The sequence below is a fragment of the Pongo pygmaeus genome, chromosome 2 (assembly GCF_028885625.2).
Source record: "Pongo pygmaeus isolate AG05252 chromosome 2, NHGRI_mPonPyg2-v2.0_pri, whole genome shotgun sequence".
Taxonomy (NCBI): Eukaryota; Metazoa; Chordata; class Mammalia; order Primates; family Hominidae; genus Pongo; species Pongo pygmaeus.
In genome coordinates this window covers 57,712,563-57,737,655 of record NC_085930.1, presented here as the reverse complement: position 1 = coordinate 57,737,655, position 25,093 = coordinate 57,712,563, and the positions used below count along the sequence as shown (strand labels likewise).

The following is a 25,093-nucleotide window of genomic DNA, read 5'->3' as shown; positions in this document are numbered from 1 at the left end:
AGGAGTTTCAGGGCTGCAGTGAGCTATTATGGCACCACTGCACTCCAGCATGTGTGACAGAACAAGACCGTGTCTCTAAAAAAAAACAAGGGGAAAAAGAAAATGGATCACTGGAATGGATCACTGGATCACTAGAGTTTACTACTCCATGTGTCCAGGGGTTCCTAAAAGTTGTGAAAATGCAACTTTGATACCCATCATAGCTCAGAGGGCAAAGATCTTACTCTTAGTCAATGTATTTAGAATTGTGAATGGGAAAACATTACTAGAATAAAATTTTGGAAGAAGTATAATAAGCACTTAATGAGGTATTTTTATTTTATTATTCTTTAAATTACCCAACCCTAACCTTTCCCTCTTTCGATCTATCAAGGTAATGAAAAATTGGGACAGTTGCCTTAAAGTGCAGAAAGACAAAAGGAGTCCATTTCTGGGTAGCCACTGCGCCACCTTGTGGCATTCTCAATTGTCCTCACTGAGAATGGTCTGAAGTATATTAAACCCTGATCTACAGTTATATGACTACAGGCATAAATAATATTACTTCTTAGTACTCTACTTAAAAAACATTAACTCCTCTGCGGGACTGGTGGGTCACGTCTGCAATCCCAGCACTCTGGGAGGCTGAGGCAGGAGGATCATTTGAGGCCAGGAGTTAAGAGACCAGCCTAGCCAGCATAGTGAGACCCTCATCTCTAAAAAACAAAAAAATTAGCCAGCCATGGAGGTGTTACAACTGTAGTCCTAGCTATTTGGAAGGCTGAGGTGGGAGGATTGCTTGAGCCTAGGAGCTCAAGGCTGCAGTGAACTATGATCACACCACTGCACTCCAGCCTTGGTGGCAGAGCAAGACCTTATTTCTAAAATAAATAAACATTAACTCTTTATTTGTCATATTTTTTGATAACATTTTTTCCAGTTTTGTCTGTTTAATTTTTAATTTTATTTATTGTGGGTTTTTTGTGTTTAGAAATAACCATGTATTTTAATTTTTGATGTAGTCATATAGATTCATTTTTCCAGGAAAGAATGAGTTGAGGCTGGGCATGGCAGTTCATACCTATAATCTCAGCACTTTGGGAGGCCAAGGAGGGTGGATCGCTTGAGGCCAGGGGTTTATGACCAATCTAGGCAACTTGGGGAAACCCTACCTCTAAAAAAAAAAAAAAAAAAAAAGAATGAGTTGGATACAATTTAGTATTAAGTAACTGCCATTAGTTATTCAATGTACTGTCTCCTCAAACTTGGTATCTTTGTTCCTCCAGCCGCCAGCCTAGGCAACTCAGCTGATGCTGTAACAGCCACAGAAACTGCAACTAGTGGTCCTATAGTAGCTGCAACTGATACCACTGCAACTAATTTCCCTGAAACTGCTAGCATCACAACAAATACACCTTCTTTCCCAACAGCTACTTCACCTGCTTCCCCCATAAGTAGCACACATAGTTCCTCCACAATTCTTACACCTACTGCTATAGACAGTGAGTCAACCACAAATGCAAATTCATTAGCTACATCTGACATAATCACCACTTCATCTACAAATGATGGATTAATCACAACGGTTTCTTCTGAAACACAAAGTAAAAATGAGATGTTCCCCACCACAAAAGACAATCAATCATCAGGGCCTCCCACTGGCACCCCTTTATTGAAGACCAGCACCCTAAGCAGCACAGGTAAGGGCAATTCCCTCGAAGACTCCCCAAGGATGGAGCGTACCATTGTGGAGGGAGGGAGGTGGGTATGTTCTGGTGGGGTAGGAAAATGGGTCTAAAGAGGCCCAAGGTTTCCTTGGAAATGAACTGTGGGCTTGAAATCTGGGTCACAATGTAGTGACAGCAGAGGCCTTAAAACCCTCAGTTTCCTTCTGTTCTCCTTTCCTTCCCTCCCATCCTACCTCAAGTTATTTGCTAGCTGTGCAGTATTTTTTTTTTAATGAACTCAGGCTTTGCGAAAGGTATCTCTATAGCTTTCCTCTCCCTAGGGGATTTTTAGAAATAGTTTCAGCTGCTCTGAGAAGACCAGGTCCAAATAAGCACAGACTGTCCAGCCCCACTGGTCTAGCTCTCTGGTCTACCTAAGAAGAAGTCAGTTCTACACTTAAGGTAAGATGGTGGCTGATCACAACGTGGAACTTGAGCCAAGTCATAGAATTTGAGACTGAGGGGTGGAAAGCAAAACAACAGCAGTGTTCAAACAATCCTAGGCATACCCAGGGCCATTGTCCAAAGGACAGATGCTTTGGGAACGCTAAGAGATGACAAGTGACCTCAAGCAGAAGTTAATGAAACAGGAACCATTTGCTTCACTTCCCCAAGCTCAGTCTATAACAGAAATCAACCATGTTTATCAGTAAAGGCTAAATGGCCTTGTGGGCCATGTGGGGTCTCCGTTGTAACTCCTGCACTCTACTATTTTAACATGAAAGCAGCCGCAGTTAACAAACAAAAGGTTGGTCAGATATGACTTGTGAACCATAGTTTGCCAGCCCTTGATCTAGAAGAATTGTCACACTTCAGAGCCTAAAGAATCTAGTCATTCTCAGATGGGAAAGCTGGGACCCAGTGCGGGCCATGACTCACCCAAGGTCAAAGACCAAGTGGATGTCTCCCTACCCTTAACTTCTGGTAGCTTCCTCAATGTTCTTTGATAGATTTAAGAAATAGATGGTTAAGCAAGTAGACCCCAGAGGCTGTATCTAAGACCTCTTTCCCTAATCTTCTTTCATGTTTGGAGGGCCCACTCTGAAGGCGGGATCCAATGGGACACAGCTCTCCTGGAATCAGGAAAGAGAGGTTTTCTAAGCCATTTCTGCTTTGCCAGGTGTTCCCTCAGAGTCAGGCCTTCTTCCTGTGTTCTGGCCCTACCATGAACAAACTGTGGGGCATGGGGCAAGTCATTTCTCTCTTGGCTTCAACTTAATGATCTGCAATAAGGCAAGACTGAACTAAAAAGCCCCCAAAATCTCTTCTGGCTGTAACGTCCTGTGACTTAATCAATTCCTGGCCATGAAACAAGCTAACGAGTCTGTCCTTCGTTGCTGAAGAGAAAGCACCCGAGAGTTATTTGTCTGGTGTCTCCAGAAGGAGACACATTCTTCCTTAAGATTTCCCAAGTCATCTTTGCAACGTGGCTGAGGCTTTTCTTAAAGAAGCCATTAATTTTATTTAGAAGACTGGTTCATACCTTGTCGGAGGGGTGACCCTTATTTTTGTTTATAAGATACTGAACTATGTCTCCTTTTATCCTATATAGTCTATTTTTTTCTCTTTAAAAAATTGTTAATGGAAGCCGGGCATGGTGGCTCACGCCTGTAATCCCAGCACTTTGGGAGGCTGAGGTGGGTGAATTGCTTGAGCTGAGGAGTTCAAGACCAGCCTGGGAAACACGGCAAAACCCCATCTCTACAGAAAAATACAAAAATTAGCCAGGTGTGGTAGCATGCACCTGTAGTCTCAGCTACTCAGGAGGCTGAAGTGGGAGTATCACTCAAGCCTGAGAGGCAGAGGTTGCAGCCAGCCAGGATTGTGTCACTGCACTCCAGGCTGGGTAACAGAGCAAGGCCCTGTCTCAAAAAAAATAATGTTAATGAACTTTATTTTTAGAGCAGTTTTAGACTCACAGCAAGATTTAGAGAGAGGTACAGAGGTTTCCCATATACTCCCTGGCCTGACACATACATTATCAACATCCCCCACCAGAGCGGTGTGTTTATTACAATTGATAAACCTCCAGTGACACATCATTATCACCTACAGACCATAGTTTACATTAGAGATCACTCTTGGTGTTGTGCATTTTATGAATTTGGACAAATAAAGGTATAATGGCATGCATCCACTATTATAGGATCACAACCCTAAGTATGCTTTGCACTTTTCATCCTCCCCTCTAACTCCTGGCAGCCACAGATATTTTTACAGTCTCCATAGTTTTGCCTTTTCCAGAATGTCATATAGTTGGAATCACACATTATGTAGCCTTTCGAGACTGGCTTTTTTTACATAGTGGTATGCATTTCCTCCATGTCTTTTCATGGCTTGATAGCTCATTTTTTGGTGCTGAATAATATTCCATTGTCTAGATGTACCAGTTTGTTTATCCATTCACCTACTGAATAGTATCTTGGTTGCTTCCAAGTTGCGGCACTCATGAACAAAGCTGATATTAACATGGTTGTGCAGGTTTTTGTGTGGACATAAATTTTCCATACCTTTGGTTAAATACCAAGGAGGGTGACTCTCAGATCTTCTTGTAAGAGTATGTTTATTTTTGTAAGAAACCACCAAACTTTCCTCTCAAAGTGGCTGTGTCATTTTGCATTCCCACCAAACAATGAATGAGAGTTCCCATTGCCCCATATTCTTACCAGCATTATTTTACTTTTTATTTTTTAATAAAAGTAAATTAGGCCTATGATTATGGAAAAAACAGCTCAAACAGGGCAAAATCATGTGCAATAAAAAATAAATCTCCCTCTCATCCTAAACCCCTAGGACCCGGACCCCCAGTTTCCTTCCCCAGAGGCAACTTCTGTGCCCACTTCTTGTATCTCCTTCCTGAAATTACCTATGCAAATATAAGCAAATATTTGCCTGTGTATAATCCTCCCCTTCTTTTATTCACAAAAGAGAGCATGTTTTACACATCGTACCTTACATACAGCTTTTAAAGAAATGAGTGGTTTCTACATATAGGTTTGTAAGACTCTCAAGACAGCTCTGAAGGTTATCAAACACATAAGCTATTCTGACATCACAGCTCAGAATCATTCCACTTGACAGAGGTGAAGAAAACTGGTAGCCCAGATCACCACTGGACCACTGAGCTAACTCTCCTCCTCAGATCTCAACAGTTCCCCAGAGAAAGAAAGATGCTGCACCCTGCCTGGCCTGGGAGTCTCGACCCACAGTGTAGAACCCATTGCAGTGTTATTTTCACCATTTATTCAAGTGATCCACTTAGAAAGCCAGAGGCTGGAGTGTCTTCTCATGACCTCTTAGAATTTTCACTGAGTTAATCCACATTCCTCTCCTTTACTATCCCATTCCTGTTTTTATGGCTATGTCTCCTAGGTATGCCTACCAGAATATGACATCTAGTTTCTTTTTGAAGCTTCTTGGCTGTTCCTTCCTATACGACAATTATTCATACCTTTCTAAAAATAAGACTTTTTATCTAGAATGTTTTGGGGAGCCCCACCTAGTGTTAGAGGACCGTGCTTCAAGGTTCTGGAGGGACTTTGAGATCTGAAGATTCCTGACTCCTTGGAGTCAGAAGACTGCAATCCCTCTTTCTTTGGGCAACCCCTTGTCCACTAATCTCTGATCTTTACTATTGACAAGTATTATACTTGGCTCTAGAATTTCAGAAAAAAACTCTCTAGAGACCTAAGCAAGCAAATATTTGTTTTTAACTCTTCCAAAAGTGTGCTGTGGGGTAACACAAGCAAGGAATGGAAAGGGCCCAGGAGGGAGGCATGAAGATGGAAAAATACGTTTCCAGTTGTTATTTATTGTCATTTCTCTGTATTTCTAATCTCTTTCTACTCCATCTAAGGTCCCAGCACTCCTTGCCAAGATGATCCCTGTGCAGATAATTCGTTATGTGTTGAGCTGCATAATACAAGTTTTTGCCTGTGTTTAGAAGGGTATTACTACAACTCTTCTACATGTAAGAAAGGTGAGTTACAAGGGATGAGCCATGGCTGAGCTCTGTATCTTACACCAAAAGTGGAATCGAAAACTCAAAATGATGGCAAAAGGAGATTCCAAAATATGGAGATAAAGAAAATGCAGAGGCAACAAAGGCCAGCAAAATAGAGAAAAGTGCTGTTACCTAGGGACACTGAGACAGAACAAGGTGATCTATCAAAGACCACACAGTCCAGCAACCTTGGGAGGCTGATCTTCAGTTCTGTGTCACAAGATTTGTTTGCTCCATAACATCAGATCCCCCTCTTAGAGACATAAGAGCCCTTCAGCTCTAAAAATGGATTTCAGGAGTACATTTATACACCTGTGGCATAATGATGTTTTGATTAGATCACCAGGGTGCAATGAAGGTCTGAGGGCTGACTGTCTGAGTTCTATTTTTTTTCTGTTTTATGAATGAGAAATATCTTCATTTTCCAGAGCAGCCAATTCTATAAGAAATGAATGCATTACATTGCCCACTGGGGTTAGGGATATACCAAAAGCCCCCCAAATGCTCATATTTTTAGCACTAATAATCTCACTCCTGGAGATTTACTCTAAGTAAGTAACCCCAAATACAGAAGAACAGTTTGTGTGTGAAGATATTCATTGCAACCTTTTTTTTTCCTTTTAAATAATTAAAAGCACTAAGTCCAATAACAAAAAATGATTACATCAAGGAAGGGGACAGGTACTTCACAGAATATTATGCAACCTTTAAAAATGATGGTTATGAGACCAGGCATAGGAGCTCACACCTGTAATCCCAGCACTTTGGGAGGCCAAGGCAGGAGGATCACTTGAGGCCAGGAATTTGAGACTAGCCTAGCCAACATACTGAGACCCTCATTTCTACAAAAGTTAAAAAATTGCCTGGCTGTGGTGGCATATACCTGTAGTCTCAGTTAGTCAGGAGGCTGAGGCAGGAGGATCCCTTGAGCCCAGGAGTTCAAGCCTGCAGTGAGCCAGTTGTGCCACTGCACTCCAGCCTGGGTGATAGAGCAAGACCCTGTCTGTCTCTCTCTCTCTCAAAAAAAAAAAAAAAAAAAAAAAAAAAAAAAAAAAAGACTAGGCAACGATTTGGAAAATACCTATTATATAATAAGAAAAAAAGAAATATAGCATGAACTTGGAATTACAACAATGTAAACTGTAAATGGAAAGAAATATACCAAAATGAAAATGGTTGTGCTAGGTTGGGTGGGATTATGGGTAACTTTTAAAATATTTCCAGATTTCCTGTAGTGTCATTATACAATGTTGGGAATTCTAAAAAATAATCTATTTTTAAAACAAAATGGAAATGACCCTCTTTTCATCAAATAGTACAGAAAGATTCTGCTTAACTTTCAGGAAAGGTATTCCCTGGGACGATTTCAGTGAAAGTATCGGAAGCATTTGACCCAGAGGAGAAACATTCCATGGCCTATCAAGACCTGCATAGTGAAATTACTAGCTTGGTAAGTATTTTCCAACTTACCTTTCTGTAAAGCATTCTTTGTTGTAACACTGAGTTGCAGAGTGTAGAGCTGGTCTTCAGGTGGTTCACGCTGGTACCATCGTACCAGTTGTTCAAACAGTGAAATGTACCTTTACTGGTCAGTAAACAGCAGCTGCCCTGAGTGCCTCCACCGGTGCCACCACTTCTTCATTGCCCAGGCTTCTCCCCTGGGACCCTTGGACCGCCCCATGGTCTTGCACCTGGAGGCATGGCACCTGGCCTGGCATGGCAGAGGGCCTGCAGAAGCTGGCTCCAGCCATACCATACCCATTGTTTTATAAGCTATTAACACAGTTTTAAATGGACAGATAAATATCATGAAGTTTTAAAATAAATTATTTCCACAGAATGAAAAAGAAAAAATTTAAAAGTGTTGTTTTTCTTTCTTATATTCAAATTTCCATAAATTTTCATACTAGTCTGGCTTTTAAAAAAATGTCCAGAAGAAGAATTACATCTGAATATCTGTTACTTATTTTTCCCATCTTCAAAAATGTTGGCATGAACAATAGTTTCCCATCGTTTAGATTATTGTGAGCAAGTGCACACATGTGAGCAAGCATGAAAGGAAAGGGTCTTTCCATTCTGCAGCCACAGTTGTTAGCCCTGGAAGGACGCTTAGAGCGTGTCCAGCCAATATAGCTCAAAGTTCAGTTTTAAAGGAAAAAATATTAGCCTTAAATATGTATTAGAAGTTGAGGTGGAGGCTGGGCATGGTGGCTCATGTCCATAATCCTAGCACTTTGGGAGGATGAGGTGGGCAGATTACTTGAGGTCAGGAGTTTGAAACCAGCCTAGCCAACATGGTGACACCCCATCTCTACTAAAAATACAAAAATTTAGCCAGGTGTGGTGGCAGGCGCCTGTAATCCCAGCTACTCAGGAGGCTGAGGCAGGAGAATCTCTTGAACCCAGGAGGTGGAGGTTGCAGTGACCCAAGATCATGCCACTGCACTCCAGCCTGGGCAACAGAGTGAGACTCTGCCTGGAGAGAAAAAAAAAAAAAAAGAAGTAGAGATGGAGAGACATTTTTTTAAAGCTGAAATCTTATTCCAGGACAATGTCTCTCAATCTGAAATTATATCACTATTAGAACTGGTAACATGTAAAAAATGTATCATGGAAATGATTTTACAGATGGTGCAAAGAGAGCTAGTGCTTCCGACTGCACAGCCAGCCAGTACATGACAATGCTAGGATAGAATCTGTGGCTGCTGTCTCACAGAGTTTGCTCTGCCCCTTTGCCATGTCACCTCTGCCCTGTGGGCCAGCTGGCAGTGACTTGCCCTCTCATCTCGGATCTGCTTTCAAATGTGCCAGCATGGATGTTTTCAGTACATTGAAGACAGCAACATCAATGTGGTCCTACTTCCAGGGAACCCCTGAAGAACTTCATGTGGCTTTACTGAGCAATGGTCACTTAGCACTACTTTCCCCAGACTTGACTTTGAGTGTGGGTGTCACAAAAGCCCCCTCCAGTTACAGGCCTTATGCACCAGTCTTCAGAGATCAGATTAGAGACTTGATCTCAGTCAGAGTTTGATGTTCCTGGGGGAACCAGTGAGAGGATGAAGCATTCTTATAGTTTCTGGGAGATTTGTAATCCAGAAGGGATGCACCAGAACTCCCTTGCAACCATTAGAATAGAGTTAGGAAAACAGAGACAACTTACTTTCTTCAAGGTCCTCTTAGCAGGCTTTGTGGGGGCAATCCCAGCTCAGGCCCTAAGAAGTCCCCCAGTTGATCCATTTTCTACCCAGTTGGATCCTGTTAAAAGCTAGATAGAGCATTATTTTTTTCTGCCCCATTTGATTTGTAGAAAATGTGAAAAAAATTGTTTTTTACTTGTTATTAAGTCTGTTCTCCTCCACAGATTAAAGGTGCATTTGGCACATCTGTTTATGGACAGACTGTAATTCTTAATGTAAGGTAAGTTTGTTATGGACTACTTTGGAGGCAGATGTGTGTCTGTCTAACTTCCGAGCTTCTCTTGAGGTCTGCATGTAGCATTAAGGCCCTCTGTGGCAAGTCACAAGTTAAGAGGAGAGGGTCAGTCTCAGTCTGAGCACTGCAAAGGGGACTGTGTGCCTTGGCCCTGCCTCTGATGTCACCCCAACTCTGGGCAGGGCGCGGCCTGGGGAAGGCAAAATTCTGTCTGTGATTGGCTATGCAACAACTTGTGCACATGGTCCAGGACATCATCTGGATCTCTTTGTTTGTCTTGATCCCATGGCTGCAAACCATACCTAGTCAATCTCTGGAATGTACATTCCAGCGGGCCGGGGGAGACTGAATGGCCCGTGATCATCTCTTCCCTCATATGGCAAGTGTGAGGAGGACAAGAACACCCAAATCACACACCTGGCTACAGAAGGGTCAGTGGTGAGCTTTCTGCAGTGAGAACAAGCACTTATTGAGCACTTCAATATGTAATGGCAAGTGCTGGGTGCTATTTAGGGAAACAAAGAGGCAGAAGATTCTCAAGAAATTAGCAATTGCATCTCAGCCTCCTCTGGAGCACATTAATACACACGTACTTAGGCTGAGGAAAGAATGCTGTAAGACAGAAGAAGTTAGGTAGGAAAAGCAGCCCTCGTGTAGCAATGCACCATTTACATCTTAAGTCTTACTATTATATTTATCCTTATAAGCCATATCAAATCCTTTGTGGAGGCCAGGCATGGTGGCTCACATCTGTAATCCTAGCACTTTGGGAGACTGAAATGGGAGGATCACTTGAGGCCAGGAGTTCAAGACCAGCCTGAGCAACACAGTGACACTACATCTCTACAAAAAAAAAAAAACAACCCTTTTTTTTTTTTTTTTTGAGATGGAATCTCACTCCCGTCATGCAGGCTGGAGTGCATTGGTGTGATCTCGGCTCACTGCAACCTCCACCTCCCGGGTTCAAGCGATTCTCCTTCCTCAGCCTCCCAAGTAGCTTGGAATTACAGGTGTGCACCACCACGCCCGGCCTAATTTTTGTATTTTTAGTAGAGACAGGGTTTCACCATGTTGGCCAGGCTGGTCTCGAACTCCTGACCTCGTGATCCACCCACCTCAGCCTCCCAAAGTGCTGGGATTACAGGCGTGAGCCACCACTCCCAGCCTAAAAAAAAATCTTTTAAAAATCTTTTGTGGAATGAGAGAGAGAGAGAGTATGTGTATAAAATTTCAGAGAGGTCTTTTAAAAGTGATGGATTTCCAGCTTGGTCTTGAATGAGGGCAAGTCTGGTTGGCAGTGAAGAGGCACAGTTTGCATTGTGGGAGGCTGGCAGCAAGCAGACAGGCTGGGCCCAAACGCAGTGGCTCTGAAGCTGGAGGTGTACGGCAGACAGCTGCTGGAGGGCTGTGAATTGTTTCTGGGGATTAGGTTTGGTTTAGTGGACAACAGCCAGTTCATGTGTAGGAAATGACTGGATACAAACAGGAATGGTGAAATTGGAATGGAGTTAGCCCAACCTGTACTTGAATCCTGGCCTTGGCACTTCCTCCCTGAGTGACCAGGCAGGTGTTCTAACCTCTCCGAACCTTTGTCACTGCCTCTGTATAATTGGGATAATCTGATCCAGTTCCCTGGAGCCTTGTGAGGAGTAACTGAGATAAAATTTGGAAGATTCCCCGTATGCAGTGCCTGGCACGTAGTTGATTTCGACATCATCTGTTTCCTTTCTGGAATATGGGACCCTGCAGGGTGATGGAGAGCTGGTCCCACAAGGTCATTTGGGAGATCCCCGAAACTGTGGCACTCCTTTGATTCTTAAGGAGTTACTAAAAGGGAGCCAAGGGTGTTTGGAGGCAAACCTTCACCTGTGAGCTCAGAGGCATGGAGGGAACTACTTCCCCCACCTCAGGGGCCATTGCAGGGCAAATGCACCTGGGGCTCACCTAGAAAGGCATTTCTTAGGCTCCAGCCCAAAATTCTCTCTCCACTCTGACTCCCCAAGCTCTTTCCTACTATAGCAATGTTGGAATTGGAAGGATCCTCAGAATTTCTCTTTAAAACCTCTCTTTGGACAGAGGAAGAAACTCGGGCCTGGAGAAGCTGACTGGTCTTGGGCCACAAGGGTCCGGACCTCCTGTCTTAACTCCAAGCCTAGCGCCCTCGTCATTTATACTCAAGTGTACAGTGGCTCCAATGTTCCCTTTAACCATTTCACAGGTGTAACGTCTTGCCTCTCCTGAATTAGCGTATAAACCGTAGGTTCTTTTAATGAATAAATTATGGATGGCATTTGCTTTCCTAGCCCCAGTGCAAAGCTATGCCATATATTTCAACCAATATAGAATAATTTTTATCAAGTACACCTTTCTCACTGCCCTATTACATTCCACTGCCACTCCCTGCCGCCCCCCGCCCCCCACCAAATCCCATCATAAATGAATTATGGTAGAAAATATTAAATTACAATGCTAAAGCCCATTACATTTTTTGGACTACCTTTTGAGATGATTGTGCCTAAAAATGGAATTTGGTTCATGTTTTGGATTTTTCTTGATTGTTCTGAGGACCCAAGGTGGCTGCAAACATTGCCTAAATAGGTTGGCTATATTTTCAGGCTTCTGCATTTATTCAAAAGTCAAAAGGAAATTTTAGCTGGGCATGGTGGCGCGTGCCTGTGGTCCCAGCTACTTGGGAGACTGAGGCGGCAGGATAAGCTGAGCCCAGGAGGTCGAGGCTGCAGTAAGATGTGATCTCACCACCGCACTCCAGCCTGGTGACAGAGCAAGACCCTGTCGCAAAAAAAAAAAAAAGTCAAAAAGGTGTATAGGAAAAAACATTTACACAACAAAAATATATCCTGAGGCTTAAAAGCACAGAGCGACAAATCACATAGTGAATAAGTTTTTAAAAGTCATTTTTCCCCCGTCTCAGTGATTGTATCACTTGATTCATTTTGGACAATGAAATAATTAAACTTGGCACAGCTGTGCTTAAGGCTCTGAACTGCAGTGCTGATTAGAGAGAGAGAGAGAGACAGTGACAATGTTTTGCTCATGGCAGGCACTTCATATTGCTGGTAGGATTTGCTCATGTTTCCCGCAGCCCCGGCCCTCTTTGTTTCAGTTCTCCTCTGGGTTGTGTGTGTCCAGGCCCAATCATGTTCCCACTTTGAAACTGCCTGCTGACTTCCTGGTCCTTTCTGGGAGTGATCCAGGCTCTCTATGGCTGGTTACTGCTTTCTCCATGCAGAGGGAGGGACACGCGCCCCTGTGTCTCTCTCAAAGAACCAGTCTGAGATTTAACAGCTCAGCAAGACCTACTCCTGCTGTCCTACAGAAAGTGACAATTTCCCACTTCAGGTGTTACTTGTTCTAATTCTGGTTAGCTCTAGGCTCCTAGATCTTTAAAATGATGATTCACAACTTTTCCAAAAATGATTATCCACAATTTTCCTAAGTTTTCTCCAACAGAACATTGTTTTCACCGTAGGTTTCCTCTGAATACACATCAAATAGAGACCTCCAAGCTTGTACATTGCCATCTTTTTGCAGCCGCCGGCCTCCATATGTGGGTCCGAATCATAGGGACAGGACAGTGGGTCAGGACTAGGGCCGGGAGATTCGGGAGTCTGGGAGATTAGAAGACTTATTTGTTGATTCTTCAGTTCAATTCATTAAGTGACAGATTCATCTCATTTTTAGCACACCTCTGTCATCAAGATCTGAAATGCGTGCTGATGACAAGTTTGTTAAGGTAAAAATAGTAACAATTTTGACAGAAACCACAAGTGACAATGAGAAGACTGTGACTGATAAAATTAATAAAGCAATTGGAATAGCAATTGGAAATAGCTCAAGCAACATTCTAAACTATAATTGTAAGTATTGTATATTTTATTCAAAGTTTACCTGAAGACCTACCTACCTTTTTTGTAAACCTTTTCATTATATGTGAAAAGGAGACAAGAACTGTATCATTGAACTGACAACTGTCTCTAAATTTCTTTTTAACCAATTCTTCTTCCCTTTCCTTGTTCGCTTGTCCTCTGCTTCTTTCCAACCATCTCCCAGGTCATCAAACTGACGAGTGTGTTCCTCTCTAGGAAGGTATAAATGAGCAGACAAACCACTGCTGGGCAGGGAAACAAAAAGAAACAACAGGGCTTTATATCAAGTTAAAGATTTCCAAATGATTACAGAAAATTTTACCTATGGCTGGGCGTGGTGGCTCATGCCTGTAATCCCAACACTTTGGAAGGCCGAGATGGGTGGATTCCTTGAGCCCAGGAGTTTGAGACCAGCCTAGGCAACATGGCAAAATCCCATCTCTACAAAAAATTAGCCAGGTGTGGTGGTGCAGGTCTGTGGTCTCAGCTACTCGGGAGGCTGAGGTGGGAGGATTGCATAAGCCCAGGAGGTTGAGGCTGCAGTGAGCTGAGATCATGAAACCACACTCCAGCCTGAGCAATAGAGCAAGACCAAGCATTACCCGTACTATTTTCCCCTTTAGACTGACACACGAACCCACCATGTAGCTGTAGCAATTTGCGTTTGCTGTGTTACGACGGTAGTGGCCAAAAACAACCATCATTTATTTATTGCAACCCTAGAATTCTATGGGTCTGAATTTGGGCTGGGCTCAAGTGGATATTGTGCTGATCTGGGCCAGGCTTAATTGATCTCTGCTGGGCTCACTTAAGCATCTGCCATTAGCTGCTGGGTCAGCTAAATGGTTTGTCTCTGCTCCACGTGGTCTCTTATCCTCAGCAGACCCATCCAAAGGATTTCAAGAGCAGCAAGAAGGTAAGATTCAATGCACAAATATTTCTCAAGTCTCTGCTTACATCACAGTTACAACTGTCCAGTTGGCTAAAGCAATTCACATGACCAAGCACAGGGTGGAAGGGCCCTGCCAAAGGGGTACAGAAAGGTGTGAGTAAATTGATGTCATGACTGCAGTCAACCCACCACAACAGTCATCAGAAGTTCCTCACCCCAGAGGTGACCCGTTGGGGCCAGTCCCGGGAAGAGGTGTTTGCAGCTGGTTCTCAGTCCTCGTTGCCAAATCCAGAATCCTTTGTTGAGCCACAACTTATTTGACTTTTCTATAGCATTTGACACTAGTATCCTTCCCTTCTAGATGTTCCCTTCTTCCTGGGCCCGCATCCACCATTCTCCTAATCGCCTTCGTGCCTCCCTCATCCTTCTTTTTGCCCTTCTAAGACTCCTTTCTTCATCTCTTAAGTGTTTGCTTTTTTGTTTGTTCATTTGTTTGACAGGGTCTCATACTGTTGCCCAGGCTGGAGTGCAATGGTATGATCTTGGCTCACCACAACCTCCAACTCCCGGGTTCAAGCAAATCTCCTGCCTCAGCCTCTCAAGTAGCTGGGATTATAGGCGTGTGCCACCACGCCCAGCTAAGTTTTGTATTTTTAGTAGAGACGGTTTTCGCCATTTTGGCTGGGCTGGTCTTGAACTCCTGACCTCAGGTGATCTGCCCGCCTTGGCCTCCCAAGGTGCTGGGATTACAGGTGTGAGCCACCATACCTGGCTGGAAAACACTTTTTCCTGTTCTCCGGCTTCAGTGGCAAAGATAAATTGTTTTCTTTGCCCAAAATTGTAGAATCTCTTGCTCTAGGCTTTTAATCAGAGGCATTTTCATGTGGCAGGTGATGAAGAAGGCTCAGTTACAGTTTGGGATGTTTAGTAGAGAGGAGCTATATGACTCTACCTACTCCTATTCTCTCCCCCAATCTATTCTCAGACTCATCTTTGTTTTTTTTTTCTTCCCGAGACGGAGTCTTGCTCTGTCACCCAGAGCCAGAGTGCAATGGCACGATCTCGGCTCACTGCAACCTCCGCCTCCTAGGTTCAAGCAATTCCCCTGCCTCAGCCTCCTGAGTAGCTGGGATTACAGGCACATGCCACCACACCCAGCTAATTTTTGTATTTTTAGCAGAGACGGGGTTTCACCATGTTGGTCAGGCTGGTCTCAAACTCCTGACCTCATGATCCACCAGCCTCGGCCTCCCAAAGTGCTGAGATTACAGACATAAGCCACCATGCCAAGCCCAGACTCATCGTTTAACCCTAATGCCTTCCAACCCATTTTTATTTCTTTATTTATTTTTATTTATATTTTGAGACAAGGTCTCACTCTCGCTCAAGTTGGAGTGCAGTGGCATGATCATGGCTCACTGTAACCTTGAACTTCTGGGCTCAAGTGATCCTCCCACTCCAGCCTCCTGAGTAGCTGGGACTACAGGAGCTTGCCACCATGCCCAGCTAACTTTTAAATTTTTTCACTGTGTTGCCCAGGCTGGTCTTGAACTCCTAGGCTCAAACGATACTCCTGCCTTGGCCTTCTAAAGTGCTGGGATTACAGTTGTGAGCCACTGCACCTGGCCCCAAAACTTATTAAAAGGCAAAGTATAACAGCAATGGGGTGGGGTAATTTTCACAAATTACCTTATCCATATTGTAATGCTGATATATTTTTTAATTATTTGTGCTTCTCAGTGACCTCTCGGTGTGATTATTATGGCTGTAACCAGACTATGGATGACTGCCCCAATGGTTTAGCATGCAGTTGCAAACCTGACCTGCAAAGGCCTAACCCACAGAGTCCTTTCTGTGTTGGTAAGTGTTTCACCTGCTTCTAAATGTTCTTCATAACATCACTTTCTCTTCTTTTGCAGCATACAAAATTCACTGCTTAAATTTCCACATGCATTTCAGAGTCTGAGTGATGTGACTTCTGACTTTAGACATATGGACCATGGCTGGGACCTTTGCTAGCCCATGTCCAGCTTCACAGGGGGCACATCATGTGTGGAGTCAATAAGCATCTCATTTTACCTAGAAAAAGCAATGTGAACAACACTGTCATGTTGTCACATGTGACTTTGGGGTTAAAGAGATTGTTTCTGAAAATTACCCAGAAATCATTCTGTTTTGAAGCTTCCAGTCTCAAGTGTCCTGATGCCTGCAACGCAGAGCACAAGCAATGCTTAATAAAGAAGAACGATGGGGCCCCTAAGTGTGCGTGCGTGCCCGGCTACCAGGAAGATGCTAATGGGAACTGCCAAAAGTAAGAAAAACCACTTTGTTTTTGTCTTGCCACAGCTGGAGCTAGGCAAAGAAGAGAGACCTTACAACATGTATATAGGTGTTGAGTCAGGAAGCTGGTAAGCTGGCATAGGTTGGTAGAGACAGAGCATCTTCATCATCGTCATCATCAATAGTGTTTTTTTTTTTTTTTTTTGAGATGGAGTCTCACTCTGTCCCCCAGGCTACAGTGCAATGGTGCAATCTCGGCTCACTGCAACCTCCACCCCCCAGGTTCAAGCGATTCTCCTGCCTCAGCATCCTGAGTAGCTGGGATTACAGGTGCCTGCCACCGTGTCCAGCTAATTTTTGTATTTTTAGTGGAGACAGAGTTTCACCATCTTGGCCAGGCTGATCTTGAACTCCTGACCTCGTGATCCACCTGCTTCGGCCTCCCAAAGTGCTGGGATTACAGGCGTAAGCCACCATGCCCAGCATCATCAATAGTTTTTGAGCATTCTCTATGCTCCAGCAAACACACTAGATAATACCTATCGCACAGCAACATTGTCAGGAATGCCTTAATTTCCCATTTTCAGGTGAGGAAACTGAAACTGAATGTAAATAACATCCTCCAGCTCACAGGGCAGCAAATAAGTGGCAGAGCCACGTGGCATCACAGCCTGAGATAGTCCCACTACCCTCCATGCCTCTTGGGTTCAGCTTTGCCTGAACTGCAGAATCTTCCTGAAGCCCGGAGGATGGAGTGTTCAGTCAGTAGCAAATGAGCCTGCATGGGATTGTGTACCCCCCTCACCCTTCCAGAATCCCATGGAAGGTGGTCTTCTGGAAGAATGAGAGTGTAAGGAAGGCAAAAGAAAGAGGAAAAAAAGCAAGGGAGGACAGAATAAAAGGAAGATGGAAAGGAAGAGGTGAAGATTGGGGTGGGAACTCTGACATGCTCCCCACAGGGGCTCTTTAACACTGTTTCCTATCGCTCACTGTATTTCAGGTGTGCATTTGGCTACAGCGGACTCGACTGTAAGGACAGTGAGTATGAAAGTCTTGCTATTATAAACAAGTTATTAAACATCTGAGAAATCAATAGTGACCCCATTCAACATCCTGCCCAGTCCTTCAAAGTCTCTGTCCTCTTTCATAAAGAGAGAGACATCTGCCTCCAGTTTGCCTTCTGGGTCCTGCCATGCCATGCCCACGTTTAGGTTATGAACAGCAGCCCCTCTGCCACAGAAAATAACAGAACTCAGCACCAGGAGTGGGCTGGCACCTCTGGACTTGCTTGAGACCAGAGAAGGGCATCTTAACATTATGTTGATTTCCTTCATTAGCTTCCATATGCATTATCTTCTGCTACTAGAGATAAAAGACCAGTAATTCCAAAAATTCTGGTGGTTATAGAAGAGCAGACCTAGAAACCAGACATTTCAATACTCAAATCCTTTTGTCTCAGAGCTATTTACTGGTTTGGGATATTTTGCTGCAAATTCAAATTCTGTACCCTCCCATGCCCCACCCCCACCAGATTAAGACAATACTAACTTTAAATTTTCAATTATTTTATATTCTAAAATTTACATAGTGAACTAAAGATCAGTCTTCCAAGATGAAGGAAATATTACTGGCAGCCTTCCTGCCAGCCACGAAGATAGTGATGAGTGACATTCTCCATTTTTACTGTATTTTATTGCAAGGAATAATTTGCTAAGTCTTTCTTCAGGGCTTTCAATTTCCACACCTATAAAATGAGAAGTTTGGACCAGACAAACTTTGAGGTCTTTCCCAGATTTGCTAGTCTATGGCTCCATGAATCCACATTAAAGGCGGCATTTGTGGAAGCCATATAGCAGAAAGAGACAAAGGTCTAGAGCAGTGTTGTGCAACAGAAATATTATGTGAGCTACACATTTCATTTGAAATTTTAGAAATTTCAAGTAAATTGTTAGAAGTAAAAAGAAACAGATGAGGTTGATTTTAAGAACATATTTTATTTAACCCATATATCCAAAATATCATTTCAACATGGAATCAATAAAAAAAGATAAACCAATTATCTCAGATTTTTTTCACATGAAGTGTTTGCAGTCTGGTGTGTCTGTTACGTTGTTTCTCATAGCCGCAGTCAAGTGCCAATAGTGCCAACCAGGGCAGAGTTAGGAGAGGAGAATGGGTGATAATGAATGTCTAGACTCTTCCCTCATCGATGTTATTATCAAGCCATTAGCTGGCTCCTCTAGCAGTGACTTTTAACCCCAACCTAGTTTCCTTAGCCTATCAGTAAGGTGAGGTATGGAGGGCAGGCAAAGGCAGAAGAGGTAAGGACGGAGGTGTGGCCCTCAGTTGATACTCCACTCCCCACAAAGTCCAGGAAGACCCTGCCACCATCCTTTGTATTTACAGTCTTTTGTCTGGCAAGGCTGCCCTTTCCAATTGAGTTCTGAAGACACAGATTAGGAGGTGTGAGGAGGGAATGCTAAAGGAAATAGGCCAACTACCCAACCTGGCCTGGAGGGTTGGAGACCAGAACCTGATCGTCTTCACAGCCAGGAGTCCCTGGGAATACACGAACCTGTACAGTAGACAGTTGGGGGCCAGCTTGTTGGAGACTGTTCTTATTTTCTTCTCCCTTTCAGAATTTCAGCTGATCCTCACTATTGTGGGCACCATTGCTGGCGTTGTCATTCTCAGCATGATAATTGCATTGATTGTCACAGCAAGGTATGGGATGAAAGTGTCCTTTTTAAATTTTTTTTTTTATAGAGAGATGGGGTCTCACTATGTTGCCAATGTTGGTCTCGAACTCCTGGACTCAAGCCATCCTCCCACCTCGGCCTCCCAAAGTGCTGGGATTACAGGCATGAGCCACCACACCTGCCAGAAGTGGCCTTTTCCTGTGGCACAGCACCACCAGCATGACACTCTCTAGTTTCCAAACACACTCAGCCTCTCCTGGGCAAGAGAAGGGAGATAAGGAGAGGCCTTTCTAATACCACTGACTTTTTTTCCTTACCTTAATTGTCTTATTATATAAGCAATAGCATGATCATGGAAGAAAATCAAGAAAATAGAGAAGTGGGTAAAGGGGCGGAATTTAAAAATCACTCACAAAACCCACCAGGCTGAGGCAACTAACCTTTTGAGGTATAACCTTCCAGATTTATTTCTATCTTTTAAAATAATAGATACATAATTTTGTATCTTTTGTGTTTTTAAAATTTTGGGTTGAGGTTTTTTTGGTTTAACACCATAAGATGACATAGCAACCATTTCCTTATGTCATTAAAAACTCTTTGTTAATGTAATAGTATTTAACTCCACTGAAGTTGTCAAATACAATTTTCATCAGGTCACTTCCCTGTCCAGGACTCTGCTACAAATGGTCTAAAATCAACCTCAACTGAACCCCCTGAGTTTTTTTTTTTTTTTTTTTTAACTTTTTTTAAGAAAGGTTATCTCGTTAGCTGGGCATGGTGGTGGCGCCCCTGTAATCCTGCTACTCAGGAGGCTGAGGCAGGAGAATCCCTTGAACTGGGAGGCAGAGGTTGCGGTGAGCCAAGATTACCCCACTGCATTCCAGCCTGGGTGACAGAGCAAGACCCTGTCTCACACACACACACACACACACACAAACACACACGTGTTATCTCTGCATGGCTATTAGCTTGGTGCCTTAAGGTCTCTTCTCTTAAGGAAAGGGCAGTAGAGTTCATTTATTCAACAAATATTTAGATAGACTAAAGGTTCCCCCATTAACAGGGAGGCAAATGCTCTGATCTCTTTCCCATTCTCAATGTGCCAAGTGGGGATCCACTTTGATTTTTTAAAGCTACTGTTTTCTAACATTTAGTTCATATCTTATATTTTGGCAAAATAGGTAGTTTTCCACTATAATGTGAGAGGATAAACAGATTTTAGGTCCCTAAAATATTTTGTTCTTGTTTTTTCTTTTTTTTTTCTTGAGACAGAGTCTTGGTCTCTCTCCCAGGCTGGAGTGCAGTGGCATGATCTTGGCTCACTGCAACCTCCACCTCCCAGGTTCAAGCGATTCTCCCGCCTTGGCCTCCCGAGTAGCTGGGACTAGAGGCACGTGCCACTATGCCTGGTTAATTTTTATATTTTTAATGGAGATGACATTTCACCATGTTAGCCAGGCTGGTCTCGAACTCCTGGCCTCAAGTGATCTGCCCACCACTGCCTCCCAAAGTGCTGGGATTACAGAGGTGAGCCACCGAGCCCGGCCTCATTTCAAGTCTTTGAACTTGTTTTACTCATTTTACCCACCAACGTGATTCTTTGATGTTGACTTTGCTGAATGAAATGCTGTATCTCAAATTGTTTTCTAATATTAGGAGCAAAATATGAATGAGGCCAGTGGAATTAGATCGTTATGTTGGATCAGCATTGAAGTCCAGGTTTTGTAGCTACACAGAGCTCATGACCTTAAACTTAGGGAACCTACACTGAATAAAATAATGAAGTGTTTTATTTCATTATTTGTGGGGCATCAAGTCTGCAACTTATTCTTTCATAAAAAAACTGTTAGTGTTTTTGGTTATGCAACTTATTCTTAATTGGTTCAGAAATGTTAATAATTGGGGAATCTGGGTGATAAGTGTGTGAGAACACTGTAATATATGTATTTTGTAACTTACAAATAAATGTGAAATTATTTCAGAATTTAAAAATATTTCTAAAAAGAACATTAACATTTACTTCAAGAAACTTTCTGCCATTGTCAAGTCCTAATTCCTCTTACTGATTACAGATCAAATAACAAAAAGAAGGATATTGAAGAAGAGAACTTGATTGATGAAGACTTTCAAAATCTAAAACTGCGGTCGACAGGCTTCACCAATCCTGGAGCAGAAGGGAGCATCTTTCCAAAGGTCAGGATAGCGGCCTCCAGAGACAGCCAGATGCAAAATCCCTATGCAAGCCAGAGCAACATGCCCCGCCCTGACTATTAGGTGAGTCAGTGGGCTTTTTCTCCTGCTTTTGAGAGTGAATGCACCAGGGCAGAGCAGAGACCTGGTTGCTGGATCTTCAATCCTTGGCTGCCCTGCAGGCTTTCTTTTTCTTTTTCTTAATTGAAAGAGAGAGAGAGATCAAAAAGGAAGTTCCCTGCTGTTGTAACTCTGAGCATCTATGTGACTTCAGACACATCACTTAATTTCCCTGGCCTTTGATTTTCTCATCTGTAAAAAGGGCAGCTTAATTTAGATACCCCTAAGGTCCCTTTAGGTTACCAACTTCCATGAATATGACTCCAGAGATTATGATGACACTTCTCAGGCTGCTTAAAGACCTAGGTCCTCAGCCAGGACCAGGGAAGGACACTGGATGTAAACATAGTTCTGTGGGATCCTTTTCACCAGGCTGTGTAAGGCAATGCTCTCTTTCCCTGCCGCTTGATCTCAAGGCAACTCAATATATATATATACTTTTTAGTTCTATTTGTTGTTGTTGTTGTTTTGAGACAGGGTCTCACTCTGTCACCCAGACTTGAGTCCAGTGGTACGATCTTGGCTCACTGCAGCCTCAACCTCCTGGGCTTAAGTGATCCTCCTACCTCAGCCTCCCAAGTAGCTGGGACTACAGGCACATGCCACTATGCCCAGCTAATTTTGGTATTTTTTGTAGAGGCAGGGGTTTCTGCCATGTTGCCCAGGCTGGTCTCAAATTCCTAAGCTCAAGTGATCCTCCCGCCTCGTCCTCCCAAAGCGCTGGGATTACAGGCATGAGCCACTGAACTGGGCATCAGTCCACTTCTAAAGAGATAAAATGGAGCTTAGTTTGTTGGTTCATCCCATACCCCTAGCACTTTGGGAGCCTGAAGCAGGAGAATTGATTGAGCCCAAGAGTTCAAGACCAGCCTGGGCAAATAATGAGACCCCATCTTTACAAATGATAATAATAATAAAAGATAGCTTTTTTTAAAAAAAGGAGATAAAGCTACTTAGGCTGGCAATACTGTATTTCCCTAGGGAGAACTTTCAAGGACAATAGCTTGTACCCACTGGGTTTGTATTGGATAATCATAGCTGGCACTGCTTAGTGTGATTGAATGAAATGTTGAAAGGAGGAAGCCTGTAAGAGACTTTTGGAGGAAGAGTGACAGGAGACTGAGATGGAAAGAAGGAAGATGGTAAAGGAAGAGGAGAAAGGGAGCTGAGGAAGAGATGGGGAATGGAAGAGACGTGAGAGAAATGATAGGGAGAATAGGGGATAAAGCTGAAGAAGACAAATAATGTTAATGAAAGTAATGTTAATAATTTACAGATCTAAATGATCTCATATGTTTCTGTTGGAGTATTTTCTAAGAATATTATCTCTCCCTCTCTCTTTCTGTCTAGAATCATAAGAATGTGGAACACGCCATGGCCCCCAACCAATGTACAAGCTATTATTTAGAGCGTTTAGAAAGACTGATGGAGAAGCGAGCACCAGTAAAGATCTGGCCTCCGGGGTTTTTCTTCCATCTGACGTCTGCCAGCCTCTCTGAATGGAAGTTGTGAATGTTTGCAATGAATCCAGCTCGCTTGCTAAATAAGAATCTATGACATTAAATGTAGTAGATGCTATTAGTGCTTGTCAGAGAGGTGGTTTTCTTCAATCAGTACAAAGTACTGAGACAATGGTTAAGGTTGTTTTCTTAATTTTTTTCCTGGTAGGGCAACAAGAACCATTTCCAATCTAGAAGAAAGCTCCCCAGCATTGCTTGCTCCTGGGCAAACGTTGCTCTTGAGTTAAGTGACCTAATTCCGCTGGGAGACATACGCATCAACTGTGGAGGTCCGAGGGGATGAGAAGAGATACCCGCTATCTTTCAAGGGTCACAAGTTCACTCTCTGACAAGTCAGAATAGGGATACTGCTTCTATCCCTCCAATGGAGGGATTCTGGCAACCTTTGAACAGCCCAGAGCTTGCAACCTAGCCTCACCCAAGAAGACTGGAAAGAAACATATCTCTCAGCTTTTTCAGGAGGCGTGCCTGGGAATCCAGGAACTTTTTGATGCTAATTAGAAGGCCTGGACTAAAAATGTCCACTATGGGGTGCACTCTACAGTTTTTGAAATGCTAGGAGGCAGAAGGGGCAGAGAGTCAAAAACATGACCTGGTAGAAGGAAGAGAGGCAAAGGAAACTGGTCGGGGAGGGTCAATTAGAGAGGAGGCACCTGGGATCCACCTTCTTCCTTAGGTCCCCTCCTCCATCAGCAAAGGAGCACTTCTCTAATCATGCCCTCCCGAAGACTGGCTGGGAGAAGGTTTAAAAACAAAAAACCCAGGAGTAAGAGCCTTAGGTCAGTTTGAAATTAGAGACATGCTGTCTGGTGAAGGGTGCAAGACGGAGCTTGTGCTCAGGAGTTCAGCTGTCCAGCCTCGGGGTGTAGGTTCCTGAGGTGTGCCATTGGGGCCTCAGCCTTCTCTGGTGACAGAGGCTCAGCTGTGGCCACCAACACACAACCACACACACACACACACAACCACACACACAAATGGGGGCAACCACATCCAGCACAAGCTTTTACAAATGTTATTAGTGTCCTTTTTTATTTCTAATGCCTTATCCTCTTAAAAGTTATTTTATTTGTTATTATTTGTTCTTGACTGTTAATTGTGAATGGTAATGCAATAAAGTGCCTTTGTTAGATGGTGTCCTTTCTTGTGTCTGGGGCTTTATTTTTTCTTTCTTTTTTCTTTTTTTTTTTTTTTTTGAGACACAGTCTTGCTCTGTCACCCAGGCTGGAGTGCAGTAGTGTGAACATGACTCACTGTAGCCTCAAACTCCTGGGTTCAAACAATCCTCCCATATCAGCCTCCTGAGTAGGTGGGGCTACAGGAGTGTGCTATCATGCCCAGCTAATTTTTTTTTTTTTTTCGGTAGAGACAGGGTCTCACTATGTTGCCCAGGCTGAGTTTGGGGGTTTTGATGATGCACACAGCAGTTAGTCTCATTTTAAATAGCAAACGTGACACATGGTAAATGGGAGTGATTGGTATCTGCTATCCTTATTAGGGGTTACTGGATTACCCAAGGTAACGTTCTACCGCATAGTAGACATTTGCTTCCTCCATGCACATCCCACTCCTACCCTATGATGACGAGCATTTTGGGTGGGGCTGATCCTGCTCCCACCTACAGAGGTTGGCCCTGGTTGGCTCAAGCCAATCAGTGAAATCCCATGCCTCCTTGCCACAGTAATTGTCCTAAAAGTGAACATGTGGCATAAGTGGATGCAATTAGAATAAAGCCTAAACTTTGGTAGGAAGTTTGGAGAAAGAGAAACTCTTTTTCTGGAAAGTGGGCTTGAGGATGTGAGGTCTTGAACTGCTTCTGTTTTGCTGGGGACAAAGCTGACACACACACAGGAGAAGAGCTGAGAGAACCAGAGAGAAATGGACCTGGCACCTTGATCAAACCATACCTGAAGCCTCGGGAATTTCCTCTGCTACAAGGCCAGTTTGAGTAGTTTTTTCCTGTTATTTGCAGTCAAAAAATCCTCACTGATACCACTTATGTTTATTCTTGTATTCTCATGGCTAAATGGTGAATCACATACAAGAAACATACTCTTATAAGCTATTAATGCCCACACTGAAGACATTAGCCATAAACCAATCAGTTAACAGCAGCAGAGTTATTGCAGGCAGAACTTAAAATTGACTGGCCACTGTAATTTGTCATCACAGACTCTATTTCTGACCTGCATATTACCCTCTTTATATTTAAATATGATTCTGGATTCAGTACTAGTACAAGGCTATTTCTAAAGAGGCCTTTCCCCCTTCCTCATCCCCCTTTGGACCAGAGCATGCCAACTCCTGTCACTTCTCAAAGTTCCTGAGCCATACTAATTCTGGGCTTCCTGGGCCATTCTTCAA

The 25,093-nt window shown here is 43.4% G+C and overlaps 1 protein-coding gene across 1 annotated transcript; it reads left to right on the top strand.

Moving 5' to 3' along the window:
• The first annotated feature begins 1,271 nt into the window (after positions 1–1,271).
• On the top strand, positions 1,272–23,865 carry MUC13 (mucin 13, cell surface associated). Its single transcript, XM_054482290.2, has 11 exons — positions 1,272–1,679; positions 5,563–5,685; positions 7,053–7,159; positions 9,074–9,129; positions 12,847–13,022; positions 15,664–15,783; positions 16,105–16,234; positions 17,204–17,241; positions 18,843–18,927; positions 20,975–21,176; positions 22,563–23,865. The coding sequence occupies exons 1-10, from the start codon at positions 1,595–1,597 to the stop codon at positions 21,174–21,176; spliced, it is 1,122 nt and encodes a 373-aa protein (XP_054338265.2). The 5' UTR covers positions 1,272–1,594; the 3' UTR covers positions 22,563–23,865.
• The last annotated feature ends 1,228 nt before the right edge of the window (positions 23,866–25,093 follow it).

Coding starts and splice junctions, on each gene's coding strand:
- MUC13 (XM_054482290.2), top strand. CDS start 1,595: ATGTTCCCCACCACAAAAGACAATCAATCATCAGGGCCTCCCACTGGC. Junction 5,686..7,052: donor CTCTTCTACATGTAAGAAAG/GTGAGTTACAAG, acceptor CTTAACTTTCAG/GAAAGGTATTCCCTGGGACG. Junction 16,235..17,203: donor GCTAATGGGAACTGCCAAAA/GTAAGAAAAACC, acceptor ACTGTATTTCAG/GTGTGCATTTGGCTACAGCG.